The sequence below is a fragment of the Hippocampus guttulatus genome, chromosome 5, assembly GCF_054856545.1.
Source record: "Hippocampus guttulatus isolate MCC_2025c chromosome 5, RoL_Hgut_1.0, whole genome shotgun sequence".
Taxonomy (NCBI): Eukaryota; Metazoa; Chordata; class Actinopteri; order Syngnathiformes; family Syngnathidae; genus Hippocampus; species Hippocampus guttulatus.
In genome coordinates, this window is record NC_141265.1 from 2,036,428 (window position 1) to 2,056,376 (window position 19,949).

The 19,949-nt window shown below is 42.6% G+C and overlaps 1 protein-coding gene across 2 annotated transcripts in view; it reads right to left on the reverse strand.

Moving 5' to 3' along the window:
- Positions 1-543: 543 nt before the first annotated feature.
- Positions 544-19,949, reverse strand: part of npr3 (natriuretic peptide receptor 3) — a 28,059-nt gene continuing 8,653 nt past the window's right edge. Inside the window, exons 2-9 of one of the 2 annotated variants that reach the window (XR_015101031.1) lie at positions 14,657-14,779; positions 14,326-14,501; positions 6,500-6,635; positions 5,963-6,057; positions 5,764-5,881; positions 5,579-5,663; positions 766-1,938; positions 544-724 (exon numbers count right to left, since the gene is read on the reverse strand). Coding sequence is in view for 1 of the 2 variants with exons in the window: in XM_086112409.1 (XP_085968535.1) it covers positions 1,827-1,938; positions 5,579-5,663; positions 5,764-5,881; positions 5,963-6,057; positions 6,500-6,635; positions 14,326-14,501; positions 14,657-14,779 (845 nt within the window). In the remaining variant the exon portion in view is untranslated. Of the gene's footprint in view, positions 1,939-5,578; positions 5,664-5,763; positions 5,882-5,962; positions 6,058-6,499; positions 6,636-14,325; positions 14,502-14,656; positions 14,780-19,949 lie in introns of both variants that reach the window. The other variant, XM_086112409.1, reaches the window with a different exon arrangement.

Genomic DNA, 19,949 nt, shown 5'->3' on the forward strand with positions numbered 1-19,949 from the left:
CACACTTTTGTTAAGTGCACAAACATGACTATCATAGTTCAAATGTCTTTTTTTTTTTTCCATTTCCCTCAGCACCCCTCGCCATCAATTTGGGACCAGTCCACGGGCTACCGGTTGATCATGATCGACTGGTTGGCATCCCTGGCTTATATTGAGGACCACTTTTCAAGAAAAATATGACTTTATGAGACACTTTCAAATTAGTTATGAGTGGAACAGTTCGCATACACAGACAGGCAGTAGCCTCCGCATTAAACTCGGTGGTGAGTACAATGTCATTTATTTATTGAATGTTTTTTTATATTGATAAAGTTTGATTGTGAAGTATTATATTGTACTATAGAGGTTTGGAGTTGTTGAGGTGATGTACTGGAAGATAAACTGTTTTTTATCTTTTGGTAATATCCTCAAATATGTGAAATGCTCTTTAATGCCACTCTTTTGGATGTGTATATAAATCGAACGTGTATGCAATGCATGCAGGTGAGAGTGTGTCAGAGATTTGGCTCGAATAAGTTGAACAAACAGACTCGACTCAGGAAGGATTGTCTTAAATAAAACTTTAAACATGATATCATTGTGTTCATCAATTCCTCAAGGGAGACTGTACAGGTAACGTCTGTGAATCTGCAAAGTTGTTTTTAGGAACAGTTAAGTAAAACACTCTGAAGTGTGAACATAGCCATTATCTTGCGGGGGTTGTACATTATTTTGTAACGTCCTTCTGTTGTTAAGAGGTGTAAAAAAAGGTCACTGAATACCCACTGATATGTATATTTTATGATACAGTTGCAAGTATGTGAACCCTTTGGAACTACTTGGATTTCTGTATTAACTCATTCACTCCCAAAGACGTTTTTAAACGTCTTTTCAGACTTGGTCTAGAATTGGCTGGTACTGAATGAGTTAATTGGAGTGATGACATAAAGGCTTTTTGAGATGCTTTTGTAACCCTTTCAAGCTTTCTGCATGTCAACAAGCCTTAACCGTAGGCCTTCTGAGAGCTCTTTCGTGCGAGGCATGGTTCACATCAGACAATGCGTCTTGAGAATAACAAACTCCAAACTGGTCTGTTTTTTTTTATAGGACGGGGCAGCTTTACCCAACACCTTCAATCTTGTTTCATTTATTGGACTCCAGGTTGCTGATTTCTGACTCCAATTAGTTCTAGCCTAAGGGTTCACATACTTTTTCCACCATGCATGGTGAAATGTTTATATGGTGTGTTCAATAAAAAGACATGAAAACATATTGTTTGTGAGGAATTAGTTAAAGCAGACTGTTTATCTATTGCTGTGACTTAGATGAAGATCAGAACACATTTCATGACCAATTTAGGCGGAAATCCAGGGAATTCCAAAGTGTTTGCATACTTTTTCTTGCAAATGATTTAGTTACTAAATCATACAAAATTTTAGTATGATTGTATGCAATCAATTCTTTACAGCCATAACTAAATCATTTGCAAGAAAAAGAAATTGATTGCATACAATCATACTAAATTTTAGTACGATTGTATGCAATCAATTCTTTACAGCCATAAAATGTGTATTGTGTGTGTATTACAAAAAGCAATTCTTTATAAAATTCTCCACAAGAAAATGGACACACAAATCTTTACCTGTAAAAAAGAAAATCCAAGTGGTGCTTTGAGACAGTTACAGTTGTCCTGAGTCATAATACATTTGAAAGTGAAACATTTGAAACAGTTAACAGTTAAAAACACGACATCATCTAATACTAAAAACATTTCCTCACTGACAGCCGTAATAATCTCCAACCACACAGATGTAAGTTTGTTCCAAGAGTTTTGGTGCTGCTGCTGACTAAGCAGTTGACACGTTTGATCTGATGGAGTCCTCTCGTAACTGGCGGTGCTTCCTGCTGGTAGACTCTTCACTGTGGGCTCGACGCTCGATGGTAATCCTGTAATTTTTTCTGAAAGAGAGTAAATCATATTTACGGCATCCCTGTTGTTGCAGTTCAATTGTCATAAAATGTGAACACAGTATACGATACAATACAATACATGCTGATTTATGTGGCGCTTTCACAACAGCGGCAGCTGTAACAAAGCGTTTAACAAAACAGTTAGCGTAAAGTAAAATAATAAACACAACACATAACATAAAACACGGAGAGTCGTGCAGTCCTAACCGCTTTTCCGTCACACGCTTTGTTGTTTGAAGCAGTTTGAGACAAAAGAGGAGAGAATCAAAGTGTTCTTTAACCAGTGGATCAGAGACGTCTCGCTCAAAATGTGCACACGTCGGCGACAAGCTAAGTTTCAGTCAACAAGAAGCTGTAGCATCCATTGACGAAAAAAGAGATTGGTTCACTTCTCCTGTCCCATGGAGCGGCGCTCTGCGCCAACGCTCCTCTCTCCTCATCCTCAACTTCAGCAGCCATCCATCCAGCCGCACCGACGCCGACTGACCGACAGCGCCGACATCTCCACTGAACAAAACGGGGTTGTGAAAAATGCTGCCCATTACAGGCGCAAAAAACACAAGCGCCCCAGGTCTGTCCAAATATACAATATACGGTATATATTGGGGATGCCTGTACTGTATGTCTGTACTCATTCTCATAAAAATGTTGCGACACTAAGGGACGGACGCCAGTTCACCAGCCTAAATAAATACCGTAATTTCCGGACGATTAAGCACATCTGATTATAAACCACTTTGTACACACACAAGCCGCACCTGTCTATAAGCCGCAGGTGGCCATAATGTAACATGAGATATTTGCAAAAATAGTTGGGACACAGAAAGAGGTTTCGACATTTACTAACTTAACCTTAACTTTTCTTTGCCTGTTAATGCTGCAGCACGGCAGTAAAACAGCGCTCACGCGGCTGGTTTAAAAAAAAAAAAAAAGGCCCCGTTCCCTGTCGCGACACTTGATCAACCATTCCTTCATTAGGCTTTCTACCATCCACGCTTTCGTGTCAACTTTCACGACAATATCTTTCGGGAGGTTTTCTTTTGGCATATGCAACCAGGTGAACAATACTATGACTGCTGTAGTGAACGCTGCCTCGTTTGATAAATGGAGAACTGTCACTTTAAAAGCAGTGTTGGATAATCTCGTGGGAAAATCATGTGAGATTTAGACCAGAAAGTAAAGTGAGACGAACGCTGAGCTGTGCTTATTCAGACCTGACGGATCTGCAATCCGCATTGCAACCTGGCCGATATTAAGAGTAAAATATCGTCCTTTTATGGTACTGGATGGTCTCTAAAAGAAATCGGGCTCTTTCTTTCATGACCAGCGTAGATGCGGCGGTTTGTAATTTTACAGAGGATCTGCAAGAGAGAGGACTGCGTCGCTGTGGGGGTCTTAGCTGTATTTTGATAATTTTGATAATTTGCATTACCAAAAATATTAGGTCGATTGGCTATAACTGCAATGTTGTGGTGATGTGTAGGAAGAAGGTGAACAACATGGTCAAAGACAGTGCATGACTTCGAAAGTTTGGCAAAAGTTTAAAAACTTGGAATCAAAATACTAAATGATGGTGAGGCGTTTGGACATGTATTACGGTTTGAAACCATTTCAAATGGTTAGTATTCATCCATCCATCCATTTTCCGAACCGCTTGATCCTCACTAGGGTCGCGGGGGGTGCTGGAGCCTATCCCAGCTGTCTTCGGGCAGTAGGCGGGGGACACCCTGAATCGGTTGCCAGCCAATCGCAGGGCACACAGAGACGAACAACCATCCGCGCTCACATTCACACCTAGGGACAATTTAGAGCGTTCAATCAGCCTGCCACGCATGTTTTTGGAATGTGGGAGGAAACCGGAGTACCCGTATTGCCATTCCAAATTGTTATTTTCACGAAAACCATATTTAGCTACTCTGAGAACAAAGGACTCAGTATCCCTTCTTTGATGCAGTATGTACACAGTAGAACTTCAAAATTAAGCGATATAGCCTCAGCAGCAAAACAAAATGAAGTAAGTTGTTCGGAATATATTCCCACTGTGCTCAAAAGTCATTATGGAGACAGATGGCGTTTAATAATAATAATAATAATAATGATAATAATAATAATACATATCGGATCATTGATTTATTGTATAGTATATCTTTTCAGTTTCGCATGATAGTGGGGATGAGGACAATGACCTAGGGTGCCCAATCTTTTGACCAAAGACCTACTTTTAAAGCAACACACCTCCCCCAATCGACCTGCCCACCGCACGTGCACGCACGCACACACACACACACACACACACACACATGCACACACGCGCATACGCGCACATGCCATGATGAGCGACAGCCATAATGGCCCCGTTTTAAAATGCTTCTCTTGGCGCTCCAGATTCCCATTTTGAAAGAATTGAATGAGAATTTTAAAGAAGGATATCGCAGGAGCTCTGATCACGAGCTACAATTGCAGGCTGCTGACCGCTAACAACTTCCGGTGATGCAGGTCAGGCGCCACCATAGAGTAGCAGTGACCTGCTTTTTTTTTTCTTAAAAAGAAATAATTGTTTGTGAAACTGATAGGATGCTTAGGCTGCAGTGCACTAAGACAAAATAATATAATGTTAATAACATGCACACAGATGCATTTTTTTTTCATTTCCCCCCTACACCCCTCGTGATCATTTTGGGACCAATCTGCGGGCTACAGCTCAATTGCGATCGACTGGATGAGCACTCCTGGGCTAGACCTAGTTTGATATTTTTGTGCCATTGTGGACATAAACACAGCCGGTTGGATTTGCTGCCAATCGAAGCAGCTCCCCCCAGTCCCTTTAAAATCGACAGAAAGTAGAAACGGATTTATTGGAGTCCAAGCAGGAGAACTTCAAGCAGACCTCCACAGGCAGCCGAAGGAGATCACAGACTACCGCACAAATCCATGAATTGGGCACTTGGAGGCCGGCGTCCTGCACCCCTATTGTACGTGTCTGGATGTGACCACCTCCGATCCCTTCTCACTCTGCCTCAGCCCAGGGAGTGATTTTAAAAACATAATTAAGATGGTAATAATAATTATGCAAGGAGCGGATAATCTGTCGTCCTGTGCGCTGATCAAATTCGGCAAACTCGCATGACACAACCAACACCAATAGCTTGACATGCATTCCAGCAGGTGTAAAAGTTTAGTTGACTTTCAGGCACCATATTGTCAGGCGCGCCGGGCGCACGTAAAAGGAAATGCCGTCATTATGCAAGAACGCCCACCATGGTGCAAGGTGCTCTGCCAAATTCCCATACAGTCAAAATAAGGCTTACACCGGCACAAAAATCAAAATATGCCAGTTTTTATGGGCAAGCACAACTGTGCTGTCTATGAATATGAAGCCCAATATGTTTGAGTTGTGCTTTTCAAGTGCACACGTTTTCTTTTTTACCTTTTATCTATAAACACCAGTTTTCCTCCATTTGGTGATGTTTTCTTTTCTTTGTGCAGCTTCATGTGCCACGTGATTAATGTCTTGTTGAAAATCAAGTCAAGAAGAGTAAAATCTTGTTTTCATTCATTTTTGCAAGGGTCCTTGCAATGCTGTCTGTATTGTCCGTCGAGGCATCACAACATGTTTAACTGTAATTACCTGAAAAAATAGAATGCTGTAAGCATTACGGTTCCCAGAACAGCTCCCACTATGACTCCAGTCAAAGCTGACACTCCGAGCCCACCTGGTTAGAAAAACAATAATAATTGACCATAACACGTTACATACATATAAGTACAAGTTTACAAGAATATCGCAGTGAGGTAGTGATTTTTTTTTTTTACATGATGTGTCTGATATCTCTGCATGTGTTCTCTGTATTCCTTGCAGAGTGAAGTGGTCATACTTGAAGGCTGACAGTGGCTGAAAGCTTCCATTCACACCAAAGTAATTAGCCACAACCTGAAATGATGGAATGAAAATTTTACAGGGGTACATACAATATTTCAAACTTGCAAAGGTGATGTTTTTTCTTTTTCTTACCTCATATGTTCCTGCATTAACATCGGTCATTGCCATCAAAGAGAAATCTCCATTTCTGTCACCATTGACGTCCATTGATACCTGCCCAGCAATTCCTGTGTGCCACAATGAACACAATCTACAATTGAGATATTACTCACCTTTCGACATGCTGGAGGTTATCTCCAAATCATTTGCTGTACGTTCCTCAATGAGTTTGCTAGCATTTCTCCCAAGAATGAAGTGAAATTGAAATGTCATTTTGGAATGGTTAAAAAAAGTGATCACTGAGGTCAAGGAGGGAGGCCAATAAATTCCGTTTTTTCAAAAACAGGCTCAATAATGTTAGCAACAGGTTAATCAGCATTTTCAACTATTTTATGAAACTTTCCACACTCGAGCTATACTTTAAACTTGTCACCGTAAAGATCCACGTTACAATGTAATCTGGAGCTATTTCAAACAACTGTATTGTAGCACCAGTTTCGACAGGAGATGTCCAGCTGATTTATCACAGACGGTGAAATGACAACTTTCAGTCATGAAAGCACATTTTACCTTCAAAAGTTCTGTTCCACATTTTTGATGTGATTTCGGATCCATTTTTCTTATTGTATCCACTTTTCATGGCTTCCTTCAAAGCAACAGCATAAAGCAGCAAGGCATCATGGAATCCCTCAACAAACATGTTGACCTAAAATGGCAAATGAGACAGAATATTTTGATGTACCGGTAGTATTTCTAATTTATTGTTTGGCTTCTCTGCGATTGTCTGTCGACCAGTTCAGAGTGTCCCCTGCCCACCGCCTGAAGCCAGCTGGGATGAGCTCCAGCGTGCCCGCGACCCTCGTGAGAATAAGTGGTTCAGATAATGGATGGATGGATGTTTGGTTTGTCAGTGGGTCCTATGAGGACAAGCTCATCCAATTCAATTATCAAGAGGAAATTGTGCAAATGTTGAATCAGAGATAACATCAAGCCTCTTTTTGACCAACTGAGCATTTAGAAACCCTGTCACATTCCCAGAGACCAACTCCATTTTTTTTCTGACATCGCCAAGGTCCCAAACATACAATATTTCAAAGATAAATACCAAGTATATTTTATCAGATTAAAAAGATGCTGCAACAAGGATTGAGAGACTCTCCAGCGGACCCAGAATGCTGCTGCACGAGTGCTGACTTGAACTAGGCCTATGGGTCTTGTTTTCTTTCGAACAAGATGGCACGAAAAAGATTACAGGCCACATAAGCATTATCCCTCCATTCATTTTCTAATCGGCTTATGTTCACCAGAGTCGGAGGTATGCTGGAGCCTATCCCAGCTATCTTCGGGTAGTAGGCGGGGTACACCCTGAACTGTTTGCCAGGCAATGGCAGGGCACACATCGACAAATGACCATTTGCACACTTAGCCAATCACACCTAGGGACAATTTGGAGTGTTCCATTAAACTGCCATGCTTGTTTTTGAAACGTGGGAGGAAACTGGAAACCCGGAAAGAACCCTCGCAGGCATGGGAAGAACATACAAACCCCAAACCTTGTGCCTCTACACTGTGACGCGGAAGTGCTAACCAGTCGATCACCAATCTGTTGACAAATTTGTTTTTAATATATTTTCTACTTTTTATTTTTTGGAATCAAGGGTGTGTCAGAGCCAATCCAAGATGGACCCGTACCCTGGACTGGTTGCCAGTGACACACTGGGCCCCTATTGAATAAACAAACAATCACTCATGCTGACATTCCCAGCAGTTTTGATAGAGTCTTCATTTAGCTAAAGAAGCATTTTTATGAAAGCCGGAATCCCTGAAGTGCAAACACAAAAACTAAACTCATATCATAAACTCAAAAACAAAACAAATCTTAATCAAAAAAGGTAATTGCAAACACAAAAACAAAAACAGAACAAATGGGGAAGGTAAAGTAAAGAACACTAAAACAAAATAAAAACAAACAAACAAACAAAACAGGTAATTGTAATTGTAATTGTAAACACACACACACACACACACACACACAAATCAAACAAGAAAAATGTAATCCAACCATCCATGCATTTTCTGATCCGCTTTATCCTCACAAGTGTCACGTGGGAGTGCTGGAGCCTATCCCAGCTGTCTTCGGGCAGCAGGCGGGGGACAACCTGAAGCGGTTGCCAGTCAGTTGCAGGGCACACACAGACAAACAACCATTCAGTGTTCCATTAACCTATCCACAATCCAAAAACATGCATGGGCACGGGCATGTTTTTGGATTGTGGGAGGAAACCGGAGTACCTGGATAAAACCCACGCAGGCACAGGGTGAACATGCAAACTCCACACAAGAAGGCCATCGAACCCTGCACCTCTGCACTGTGAGGGTGTCGTGCTGACTAGTCAACCACTGGGATGCCCGAAAAAGGCAATCGTAAGCCATCCATCCATCCATCCATTTTCCGAACCGCTTGATCCTCACTAGGGTCGCGGGGGGTGCTGGAGCCTATCCCAGCCGTCTCCGGGCAGTAGGCGGGGGACACCCTGAATCAGTTGCCAGCCAATCGCAGGCAATCGTAAGCCAAAAATTGTAAACATTTTTAAACTAGACAAACAGGTAATTGCAAACACACAAGAATAAAAATAGGTGATGTTAGCAAATTCATTTTTATTCTTATTTAATGCCAGATGCAGCGTAAATGTACCATATTTAGACTACATTTAATGTTGGATTGTTTATTATTATTATTTAACACAGGAGACTATGCACCACGGTATCTGGATAGGGTTTGGGGAAAATATGAAACTTAATACATAGCATACTTGTTTACCTGATTCCTAGCATTTGTGAAAAAGTTGTACTTTCATTACATTATTATATTTAAACAATGTGGTATTTTTGACAATTCCCCCATGGATATAATGACTGATTTGTATGCTCCACGTGTGTGGGCTGCTGGATTCCTTGTTTATCCTCCAAAACACTTGTACTGCAGTTTACAGAAGTATGTTTGTGAACTCTTATCTGTGACATACCTCCTACGACTCCCATTTTCAGCTCAACAATAACATCAACATTAACATCATGTCCTCTAAACATCCCTCATTTTCCCATTTGGGTAACGTTAGGACGCTAACTTCTGGTCTCTCAGCTAAAGCTAGCGATAACGAGACGATCCGACTCCTCCGAATATACTCGCTGTCTGATGGGATTACCATTAAGTTTCTGTAAATGACTCAACTCAACTATATTTACAGAGCAACTTCAAAACAACCACCACTGTATACAAAGTGCAATACATGGAGCAAAAATAAGTCATACAACAACAAACCATAAAACAATAAATTAATAACGAGGACAACAGAAGCACAAAAACAGTAAAAATAAAAAGCAAGTCGGACTCATGCCTAGTCAAAAGCCAAAGAATGAAAATAAGTTTTAAGAAAGCACTCGATGGTGAGAGCATGAGTGAGGCAATTAAAAAAAATTAAAAATGATAAAAAGAAATGTATCTTTAAAATTATGTGACGCCCCACTTGAATCAGATTTCTTCCATGTTATTTTGGAAAACGACCTTCTTCAATTAGGAACTGTAGCCCCCCCCCCCCCAATCTGGTAAAGTTAATGAGTAATAGTTATGTTTTTTATGTGGTTTGTTTCTTTATAATGGTGTGTGTTTTCACTTCTTTCTGTATTATATATATTTTTTTTACCACACACTGGTAAAACTTGGAAGTAACAGTAAAATCTAACTTAATTTGGGGCCTGGAACTGATTAGCTGCATTTCCATTCATTTAAATGGGAAATATGACCTCGATTCATGAACATTTCAAGTTACGAACAGGCTCACAGAACCAATTACGTTCGTAACTGGAGGTTCCAATGTCGCACAAATCCGTCCTTAATTTGTCAGATGGACAGTTCATCATCGGTTCCATATCAATTGGGGCAATAAATATAAAATTGGACAAAGAATTATTCATTTGGGAGCCAACAACACTTGAATTATCCAAGTCATGTGCTCGACTGTAGTCATTTACTGTCATGCAGTCAATTTACTGGAGTCGCACTTTTAGGCAATGCACCTGCAGGTGATGTGCCAATGTGTTCAAATTAATTGATTGGAGCCAAAACAGGAGGTACACAGAACAGAAATACACATCACCTGAATGACAAATACAATATTTAAAGTTATTTACCGATCTGGCCTGCAAGCTCATTTTAGTTATTTATTTTCCTCCTGTAAATGTTTTGGGGCCTGTACTTCACAGAAAAGTGGAAGCAAGATATAACGCCCACCGCCCAGCATGCTCAACGCCAGTGTAGTGTCAAGAGTGGTCCAATTGTGTGCATGGATGCAGGGGTGTGCGGAGGGTGGGCACAACGTGGGGGCGGAGGGGCACCCACCTGGCAGGGGGCATCCACAGCACCCCTCCCCAATCGCCTGGTTGACATAAATGTATTAGGTGCACGTTGATAATAAATTAATGCAAAGGGTCATCCTGCTAGGATAAAGAAACAACCATTCCCCTCCAAATAAGAAAATATTTGGGGTGATCGATTAAGTCCTCTTCACACTTCATTCAATCGATCCTTCACCACAGTTGCCCCTCACACTATCCAACTGCCCCGTGTCAACCGTTGAGACCTTCAAGTTCCTGGGTATCACAGTCTCCCAGGACAGGAAGTGGGAAGTCAACACCATCTCCATCGTGAAAAGGGCCCGGCAGAGGATGTACTTCCTGAGGCTGCTGAGGAAGCATGGCCTGCCACAGGAGGTGCTACGTCAGTTCTACACGGCAGTCATCGAATCAATCCTGTGTTCTTCCATCACAGTTTGGTTTGGGGCCGCCACAAAAGAGGACAAAAACCGACTTCAACGGACAGTTAGGACGGCGGAAAAAAAATCATTGGCACCGCCCTACCCACTCTTGAGGACTTGCACACTGCAAGAATCAAAACAAGGGCACGGAAAATCCTCCTGGATCCCCCGCACCCTGCCCACCACCTTTTCCAGCTACTGCCCTCAGGCAGGCGCTACAGATCCATGCGAACCAAATCCAGCAGACACTTAAACAGCTTCTTCCCTCTAGCCATTAACTCTCTAAACAGTCACTGACGTAGTCACTCTTCTTGTACAACAAATACTGCTACTGGTCACTCTAAAATGGCTCAATGATTTTCTGCACCAACTGTACAACTGTCATAGTATTGTATTCTACCACTGGTCACTTTAGCTCTACTTGATACTTTGCACATTGTCTCACAGTTGTCACTGGGTGGTACCACTGCACTACGGTTCACTTACATTACGTAAAATGTCCTTCCATACCTATTTGTCATGTCCTTGTTTATGATGATACTAATGCAGCGTGTTATACCGGAGACAAATTCCTTGTGTGTTCTACATACTTGGCCAATAAAGATGATTCTGATTCTGATTCTGATGCGAAAGAGTTACGCAGCAACTTGACATGACACGTTGCCAGCTTGCCCATATTTGGAAGTGCTGATGTAGCAGCCTACCAGAAAATAAAAACTGAGATTTAGCCGCTGGTTCGAACATACTTCGACAAGATTGTGTCTGTCATTGTCTCAGAAAAAGAACCTGCCTTTTCTTATTTTAAGAGGGACACAAACAGCAGCAAAAACTAATGATCTCTTTGGGAACTTGGATCATGTAATCGTGCCATTACTTGTAAATAGGTCTGCCCAAATAACACAACATCACTCTGCCAGCTCCTCTCCAATTGGAGGTTGTTTACTGACGTCACTGATGCCGCTCTCAAGTTGAACTTTTTCTCACGACAGAAGTCCTCTTGTCGCGGTTCTTCGTACCACCAGCAACGCTCCATTCTGTGGTCTCCGTTCCTCACCACATACACAATGAATGGGTTTGACGACAGCACGCAGCGCCCTGCTAAATGCAGTGTGAAAAAGGCTAATGGGATGTCATCTTGCAGGCTTATTTCATGTACAGTACCTTGTAATACACTGTTTTATTTTTACCATTTCAGCTCAGCGGTTAGTGCGCTGCACTAGAGGTTGACATTTTTGGGGGAATTCCACGATTCGTGGGAGTTAATTTTACCTTTAATCGTGGGATAGGGATGACACAGAATAAAAAATTCACGGGAGCAAACGAGAGTAGGATGATCCAGTATTTAAAAATAAATAAATAAAATAAAAACCTCGGACAGATGCACAGCCGTTTTTAATGTACGGTAGCTGACCTCCCAAATGGGAGTGATATGGCGGTGGGAACCATTCTGTACGGGAGCCAAGTGAGAGTTTGTTTTGACCAGGTGCAGGACAGGATAGGAGCCATTAAAAAAAAAAAAAAAGGTCCAGGACTGGGACAGTACAGGATTTTTTCAATGGGAGGGGGATGTGATGGGAGTGAAAATCTAGTCCTGTGTCACCCTCTACTCTGCGATCCTGAACCGGCGGTGCAGGTTCCATAAGAGTAAAAACGCAAATGCTGAAAATCTGCTTATGTTTGAAAACCACCACACACATCCTACCCCTGTCGACCCACCCAAAAAATTAGGAGGCCTCAAAACTAGCCGTTCGCCCCAGGCATCTCCTGTGCTTTGCACACCCTTGCATGGGTGGAATTTTCCATCCATCCATCCATCCATTTTCCAATCCGCTTTATCCTCACAAGGGTCACGGGGGGTGCTGGAGCCTGTCCCAGCCGTCTTCGGGCAGTAGGCGGGGCACACCCTGAACCGGTTGCCAGCCAATCACAGGGCACACAGAGACGAACAACCATCCGCGCTCACACTCACACCTAGGGACAATTTCGAGTGTTCACTCAGCCTGCCATGCATGTTTTTGGGATGTGGGAGGAAACCGGAGTACCCGGAGAAAACCCACGCAGGCCCCGGGAGAACATGCAAACTCCACACAGGAAGGCCGGGATCAAACCCACGACCAACGCGCTAACCACTGGACCACCGGGCCGCTAAATTCACACAAGCTGGCCAGGAGTCAAACCTCTCGCCTTCTGATCCATAGACAGACGTGTTAGCAACTGCGCCATAGCTCCACAGAATTTCCCTTCTTTTGGTATTCCTGCAGAAAAGCATACCTGGAAATGGCCGTTATCGCCGTCGAGGGCGTGAACACAGCCAACTATCCTTCTGGTCAATGGAAGCGGCTCCTCTCATTTTCTATAAAGTCAGCGTACTCAAGGCACACAGTCTTTGACATTGCGGAAGTCGAAATAGATTCCTTGGAGTCCATACAAAAGATCGAAGTCCACAAAGTATGTTGATAAGGAACACCAAGCAGACCTCCATGGATGGCCGATATAAAGTTGGGAATCACAGATCACTGCTGTGAAGTGAAAACCAACCCACTCGTATGTGTCATTGTGTAAACCACCACCACCCTCCTCCATTGCTGTGCCACGACCAAGGAGAGTGATTTAAAATATATGAAGACAATCATAAGGAACTCAGTTAGTTGAGTTCTACAATAATTTGGAGGGTTGAATGCACACTGAAGATGACATCCACCTCACATATCCAGAGAGCATGCACCTTGATCAAATACACCAAAACAGCATTACACCACCTTTAGTCAACTTTCTTGTATAAAAGAAAATGCCCTTAGTCCGCAAGAATACCCAGAATAGAATAGCACACTCTGCAAAATTCCCAAATATGCAAAACAGTCTTGCGCCAGTACCAAAATCAAGATACCCCAGTTTTAACATACTGTCCACAAAAATAGAGCCCAACATGCATTTAGATGAGTACAGGAATGATAATGAGAGGTTATATCCGGTTGCTTGAACATCACCAACACTTTTTGTACCAAGCAATGATCACAAAACTAATTTCACAAGAGACATGATGAATTGACTTGGGATATTTGTAACCGCAGATGGAAGCACTGCATGCGCCCTATACATGGACCTGCACACTTACTGAACAGTGTAACGCAACTATAGAACATCTTCTGACTCCTGTGGAAAATGAATTAAATAAACAATACCCGCATGTAAACCAATGAGTCAATGTGCAGTCCAACGAAAACATGAAATATTTGATTGATTTATTTATTCACTATAATTATGCAGTTGTGGTTGTCGACATGCATTTGAGTAGTGTGTGGGTTGTTTCAGATATTAACAAAAAAAAAAAAAATGTAGACACGACATCAGAAATGGGAACTTCAGTGAAAATCCAGCCAAATTGATGATGTACGTAAAAGTGCTAAAGGCCAAATCATTGCAGGCCAGCGAGCAGCTGAGCAGGTGAGCAGCAAAGCATCTGTAAACTTACCACAAAAGAGTCGGTAATATTTTCCGGTTGGTATACAGTCCATGACAATTTGGTTTATTCACTGATACAGTGAATAAACTGTACAGTTGGGACGGGAAGGAGATACTTACACTTCCGCAGTCTTGGCAGTTGTTCAGTCCCATACTTTCACTGGCCGTTTTAATTTCCATTGAGAAGTTTTCAAACTCCGGTTTGACTGTCCGAAGCAGCGTCACAGTGTTCAAATATGCATAGGCTTGCCTTGCTTCGTTGTCAAATTTGTCTCCTCTCCTCCATGACCCATTGCCTGAAACACAGTTTAGGAACATCCCGAAAACAAGCAACAAACAATATGATGTATGTTTGACACATTTTGGATATTAAATTAATCACAAAAACATGATCTCGAAAAATGAACTGCGTGTATCAGTTCGACAGAATCTTAAATGTCGGAGGCTTTACCATAAGAGGATGCATTGAAAAGTTCAATATTGAAGAACATGTGAGTGCCATTGGTCAGTCGACGCCTGTGTGCAGCAAGCATAATTTCTCGAATTTTTCTGGCTTCCATACACAAGATCACCACTGCAAGACAAAGAAACAAAGTATGATCAAAATTGTGTGTGTGTGGGTGGGGGGGTGGGGGGGAGTCGTTTCCAATCAGTGTAGGCGAGAGTGACTTAATCAGTTCTTGGTTTCTGGGTGTGCCACCAGCTACACTCATCAATTGCCACAGTTTAAAAATCACTCCATTGCTTTCACGGGTGGCTGGCTGTGTCGAATGTTGTCTCGTTGTGTGTTTTTGTACCACCGTCTTTTGATTTTAAGTGCATCAAATTAGGATCATTAGTTCACCCGTTTAGCCACTTAATTGATTTGTGTGGTCAAGGACCTTCGCAATAACAACCATTGGTTCATTTGTTCATTTCATTTTTGCGCTGCACTAAGGCAGTTGGTTTTGGGAGTGTTTACTCCAAGTTTTGTGTGAGTATTTGTTACACCCTTTCTTGTTGCCAGTATAAGGAAGGGTTGTCATAACTGGGGGCTCATCCGGGGTCTGAACCAGCCATGGAATTTGTGGGAGTAGGAGTGGGTTTTTGTGGTGTGCTGTGATTTTTGTCAGGCATCACTTCAATTCTAGTTTGTTATTTTCAGGGCCAATCTCGGAAAGAGTGGATTCTCTGGCGGGGGCTCCGGGGCTCAAGCCCGGCAAGTCGCAGAAGATAGCACAGGTTTTGATTTTGTTTTGGGAGTTCTGTCTGACTTTATTGATTTATTGATTGATTGATTGATTTGGTGTATTGGGCATTTGGCTGTATTTTGTTTTTGAAAACCTTTATTTTGGTTTGAATATTAAGTGGGGGGGGATATTTGTTTTTTTTAAATGTGCCACTTAAAAATAATTCGGAAGTAATCTCGTTCTTTTTTGCTGTTGTGCAAACTATGTGCAACTTGTAATCATTTGTAATTTGTAATCCTGTGCATCCAGAAAATTTTCTCGCCGCTTCACGTTTTCTTTATTTTGTTAGATTGCAACAATAATCCAAAATAAACCATTTTTCCTTTCACAATTATACTTACAACACTTCATAATGACAATGTCAGTGTGTTTAGGGATGCAACAGTCACTGGGAGACTACCGGTATTTAGATTTGAGGGAAAGATGAATGCAGCAATGGACAGAGACGTCCGGAATAAAATCCTGCTCCACAGCGCTCTTGACCTCAGACTTGGCTCATCTTTCAGCAGGACAACTACCCTAAGCACACGACAAATATATCAAAAAGGTGTCTTCACGACAACTCTCTGAATGTCCTTTAGTGGCCTTGCAAGAGCCCAGACCAGAATCCGACTGAATATCTCTGAAGAGATCTGAAAATGGCTGTGCACCAACGGTGTGCATCCAACCTGATGGAGCTTGAGAAGTGCTGCGAAGAACAATGAGCAAAATGTGGCGTTATTAAAAACAAACAAACAAACAAAAACAAACCTTGAGGCTGTAATTTGACCAATTTTATGGGAATCATGGTTTCTGAATTTAATGTGTTCCGTTCACACACCAAAACGTTCAAAAATTGGGGTAATGTTCCCCCCATCGAAATGAATGAAAATGTAATTAATCTGTTCCAGCCCCACAACAAACGCATATTTCCCTTATTTTTCTAGTTGTGTGGTTAAAAACAAGGGGTTGTTCACACGGCAAGATTTGGTCCGGTACTACGCCGGGGCTGCCCCAGTAGAGCGTTCACACGTGCAAATTAGCTCCGGCGTAGCCCCGGAAAACAGCTTACACCGGACCAAATTTGATCCACCTCAGGGAGGCGGTTTAAAAATTTGCTCCAGAGCAAATGCTTGTGAAGAGTTTACGTACGGCGAGAATGCGTTGCTTTCGTGCTCTGTCGGACTTCCGCCATGTGTTTGTTTAATAACGACACAAGACTTGGCTGGTAACATCTTCCCTTTTGTAGAAGACTGGACTGTCTCGGAGTTGTTTGTGTAGTTTGTTCATTTGTTGTGTGTTCACAACCCCCCGCTCCCCATATAATTTATTTTGTGATTTCCTCTCTTGATTTTCTGTTTGGCGCATTACGTGTTTGCTTTTCTGAGTGTCATTGAAGTCATCGTTGATTTACGTTCTCGGGGGCGGTCACTCTCGAGCAGAAGGCACCGAGACCGAGAAGGAGAAGGACGTGCCTGACCAGAGTTGTGTATACGTTTTAAAAAGAACCAACACGACAGCTCATTTGTTTTCTGTCGTTTTGCCCCGCTGCAGAAATTGCCGCGTGAACGCAAGTGGGGCTGCACCGACGCTGTGCCGGTGCAGACACGCTCAGCGGCTTTGTACGTGTGAACGCTCCACACAATTTGCTGCGGTGCAAAATATATCGCAACAAAATACATCGGTGCAGCGCCGGAGCAAATGTGTGCCGTGTGAACACCCCTATAGAGACAGTACAATGTAGAAATGAGTCAAAACACACTTTTATTATGAAGAAATACCACATTGTGTTTGCTAGCGAATAACTGTGCCAAGTTTTAGCCTTTCTGTGTACGTACATTCGCCATGACGATCTACTGGCCCGAAATGGCCACTGCATCCCACAATAAGATAAGATAAGATAAGATATCCTTTATTAGTCCCACACTGGGGAAATTTATAGCCTCCAGCAGCAAGAATGTAGGCAGAAAGAAGAAGAAAAAACAAACAAACACCGTCCATGTTTGTTGTCCACCAATGCAACACAACACAGTTTGTGTTATACAGTGGTCAAAGATGGAACCTTTTCTCGCTGCGGTGACCACTGACTGCTTTACACGGGTGCAACCTTGAGCCTGCAAGCTTGCCATTGCTGGCTAGTGTCACCTCCTTTCACAGAGAGAGAGAGCCATTGAGGGCGGCCAACTTCGCCTTGCTGCATCCACCGAAGTGCAAGGTTTTTTTGTTGTTTTACTTGTCTCTTTGCTTGTGTGTACCTATGTTTAGCATAATTGGGGATCTATAAAAATGTGGTTGGTCAATCTAATATTCATAATCCTGATCACAAACATGAACACCACTGCCTTGTTGAGCTATTTCCTTCTTTTTTGAAAGTACTGTAACGCAATCAGGTTTCCGAAAAACACTATTGCTAGCAAGCTTTGCTTTCTTTTGCACCTTTCTGTGGGCTAATTTAGAGGGGGAAAAAAAACGACATGCAATGGCGTCGGTGTGAGAAACAGACAACTGAGCCTTCCACGCATTCAATCTACGATACTTACTGGTCATTAGAGTGCTTTGGTTAGGAGGAACAACATATGTTGTCTTGAGAGTCGGAACGTTAAATGTCAGTCGAGAGCTGGCCGATGTGATGAGGAGGAAAAGGGTGTGCGGGTTGTTGGGTTCAAACTGTTTTATCACTGTCTGGATAGAGAGAGGAATGGTGCAAGCTTGATTCTGACAGAAAAGTATGTAAAGAATGTTACCGAGGGGAAATGAAACTCAGAGAGGGGTGATGGTTGTCAAGCCAGAAACTGAACGCGTCATCGTGAATTTTGTCAGTGGTGATGCCCCCCCGAGTTGGGACGGGAAGGAGACATTTTGGAGTAAGTTGGATCAGGAGATAGAGAGTAGTCCTCAAGGGCAGAGAGTGTTGATTGGAGGAGACCTCATTGAGCATGTTGGTGAAGGGCATCGAGGCTAGGAGGTGGTGGGTAGGTTTAGTATGAAGGAAAGGAGCTTGGAAAGGCAAATGGTAGTGAATTTTGCTATGAACAGCTGTGGTGAGTACCTCAATTGTCAAAAGAGAGACAAATAACTGACAAGAGCGGATGCAGGTGCACAGAGGTGGCATTGATTATGTGTAGAAAAGGTGGTGGCAGGAGAGCATAAGAAGAGAAAAAAGGGCTTCAAGTATTCACCAACAAGTATAAATGAATTACATTTTGGAATAAGGTTATAATTTCACAAAATGTGTATGTGTGTGTGTGTGTGTGTGTGTGTGTGTGTGTGTGTGTGTGTGTGTGTGTGTGTGTGTGTGTGTGTGTGTGGAGGGGTGGTGAAGCACCGTGGATGTATTTTGGATGCAGTGTATCTGTTCCAGTTCTGGAACGCACTTTGTTCCAAACAATGCTATCTATCTGTGCTATTTTGAAAATAAAACCTGGAATGTTGATATCTAGTCCAATAGTCATTTTTCAATGTCAAATGAATGCAAGAATTGGTACAAATGGTATTCCAGAATTCAAGACCCCTCTCAATGATTCACTGACTTGCTCCTAGATCATCATAATATAATTATTTCTGAATGGGTACATACTAAAAACCTGGGTAGTTTTATCCACCCAAGTGTGGGGTTATGAAATGTTTGACCCATTTTGGTTTACTTTTGAGCTGAGTCAAAATCCCTAAATCCAATAGAGTTTAATTGATCTACTGCGCCGCTGAGTTAAAAAGCTTTGGTGTGATTGTGAGTACAAATGTTTTTGTTTTTTTTCCACCTGGCTTCCACTCAGCAGATGGGTTGTTTTGCTTCAAATCACATCAACAGATTTCCATCCACCCAACTTCAATTTCCACACCCGGCCAGTCCAGTCTTCACGAGTAGGGCACGCATTACCACTGGGAGAACGTATCCTTTTTTTAATACATAAAAAATTGTCCCGTGGTCCTTACATGAGCACCAGAGGTTGTTGTTTCGAACTCAATTTTTTTTCCCCAACTCACCGACGTCTTGGACGACGTTAAAGCCTTGTGGCACATCTGGGCAAGGTTAATTTTTAATATGTGTGGATATGTCATCGGGCGGCCCGGTAGCCCAGTGGTTAGCACGTCGGCTTCACAGTGCAGAGGTACCGGGTTCGATTCCAGCTCCGGCCTCCCTGTGTGGAGTTTGCATGTTCTCCCCGGGCCTGCGTGGGTTTTCTCCGGTTTCCTCCCACATTCCAAAAACATGCGTGGCAGGCTGATTGGACGCTCTAAATTGTCCCTAGGTGTGAGTGTGGGCGTGGATGGTTGTTCGTCTCTGTGTGCCCTGCGATTGGCTGGCAACTGATTCAGGGTGTCCCCCGCCTACTGCCCGGAGATGGCTGGGATAGGCTCCAGCACCCCCCGCGACCCTAGTGAGGATCAAGCGGTTCGGAAAATGGATGGATGGATGGATGGATGGATGGACATGTCATTTTAATAGAACTGAATAAACTTGTTTTCAGTTTTCACTTTTTATTTCCTAATTACAACAGGCTACTGGGGCTACTACACAATGGCAGGTTATAAAAA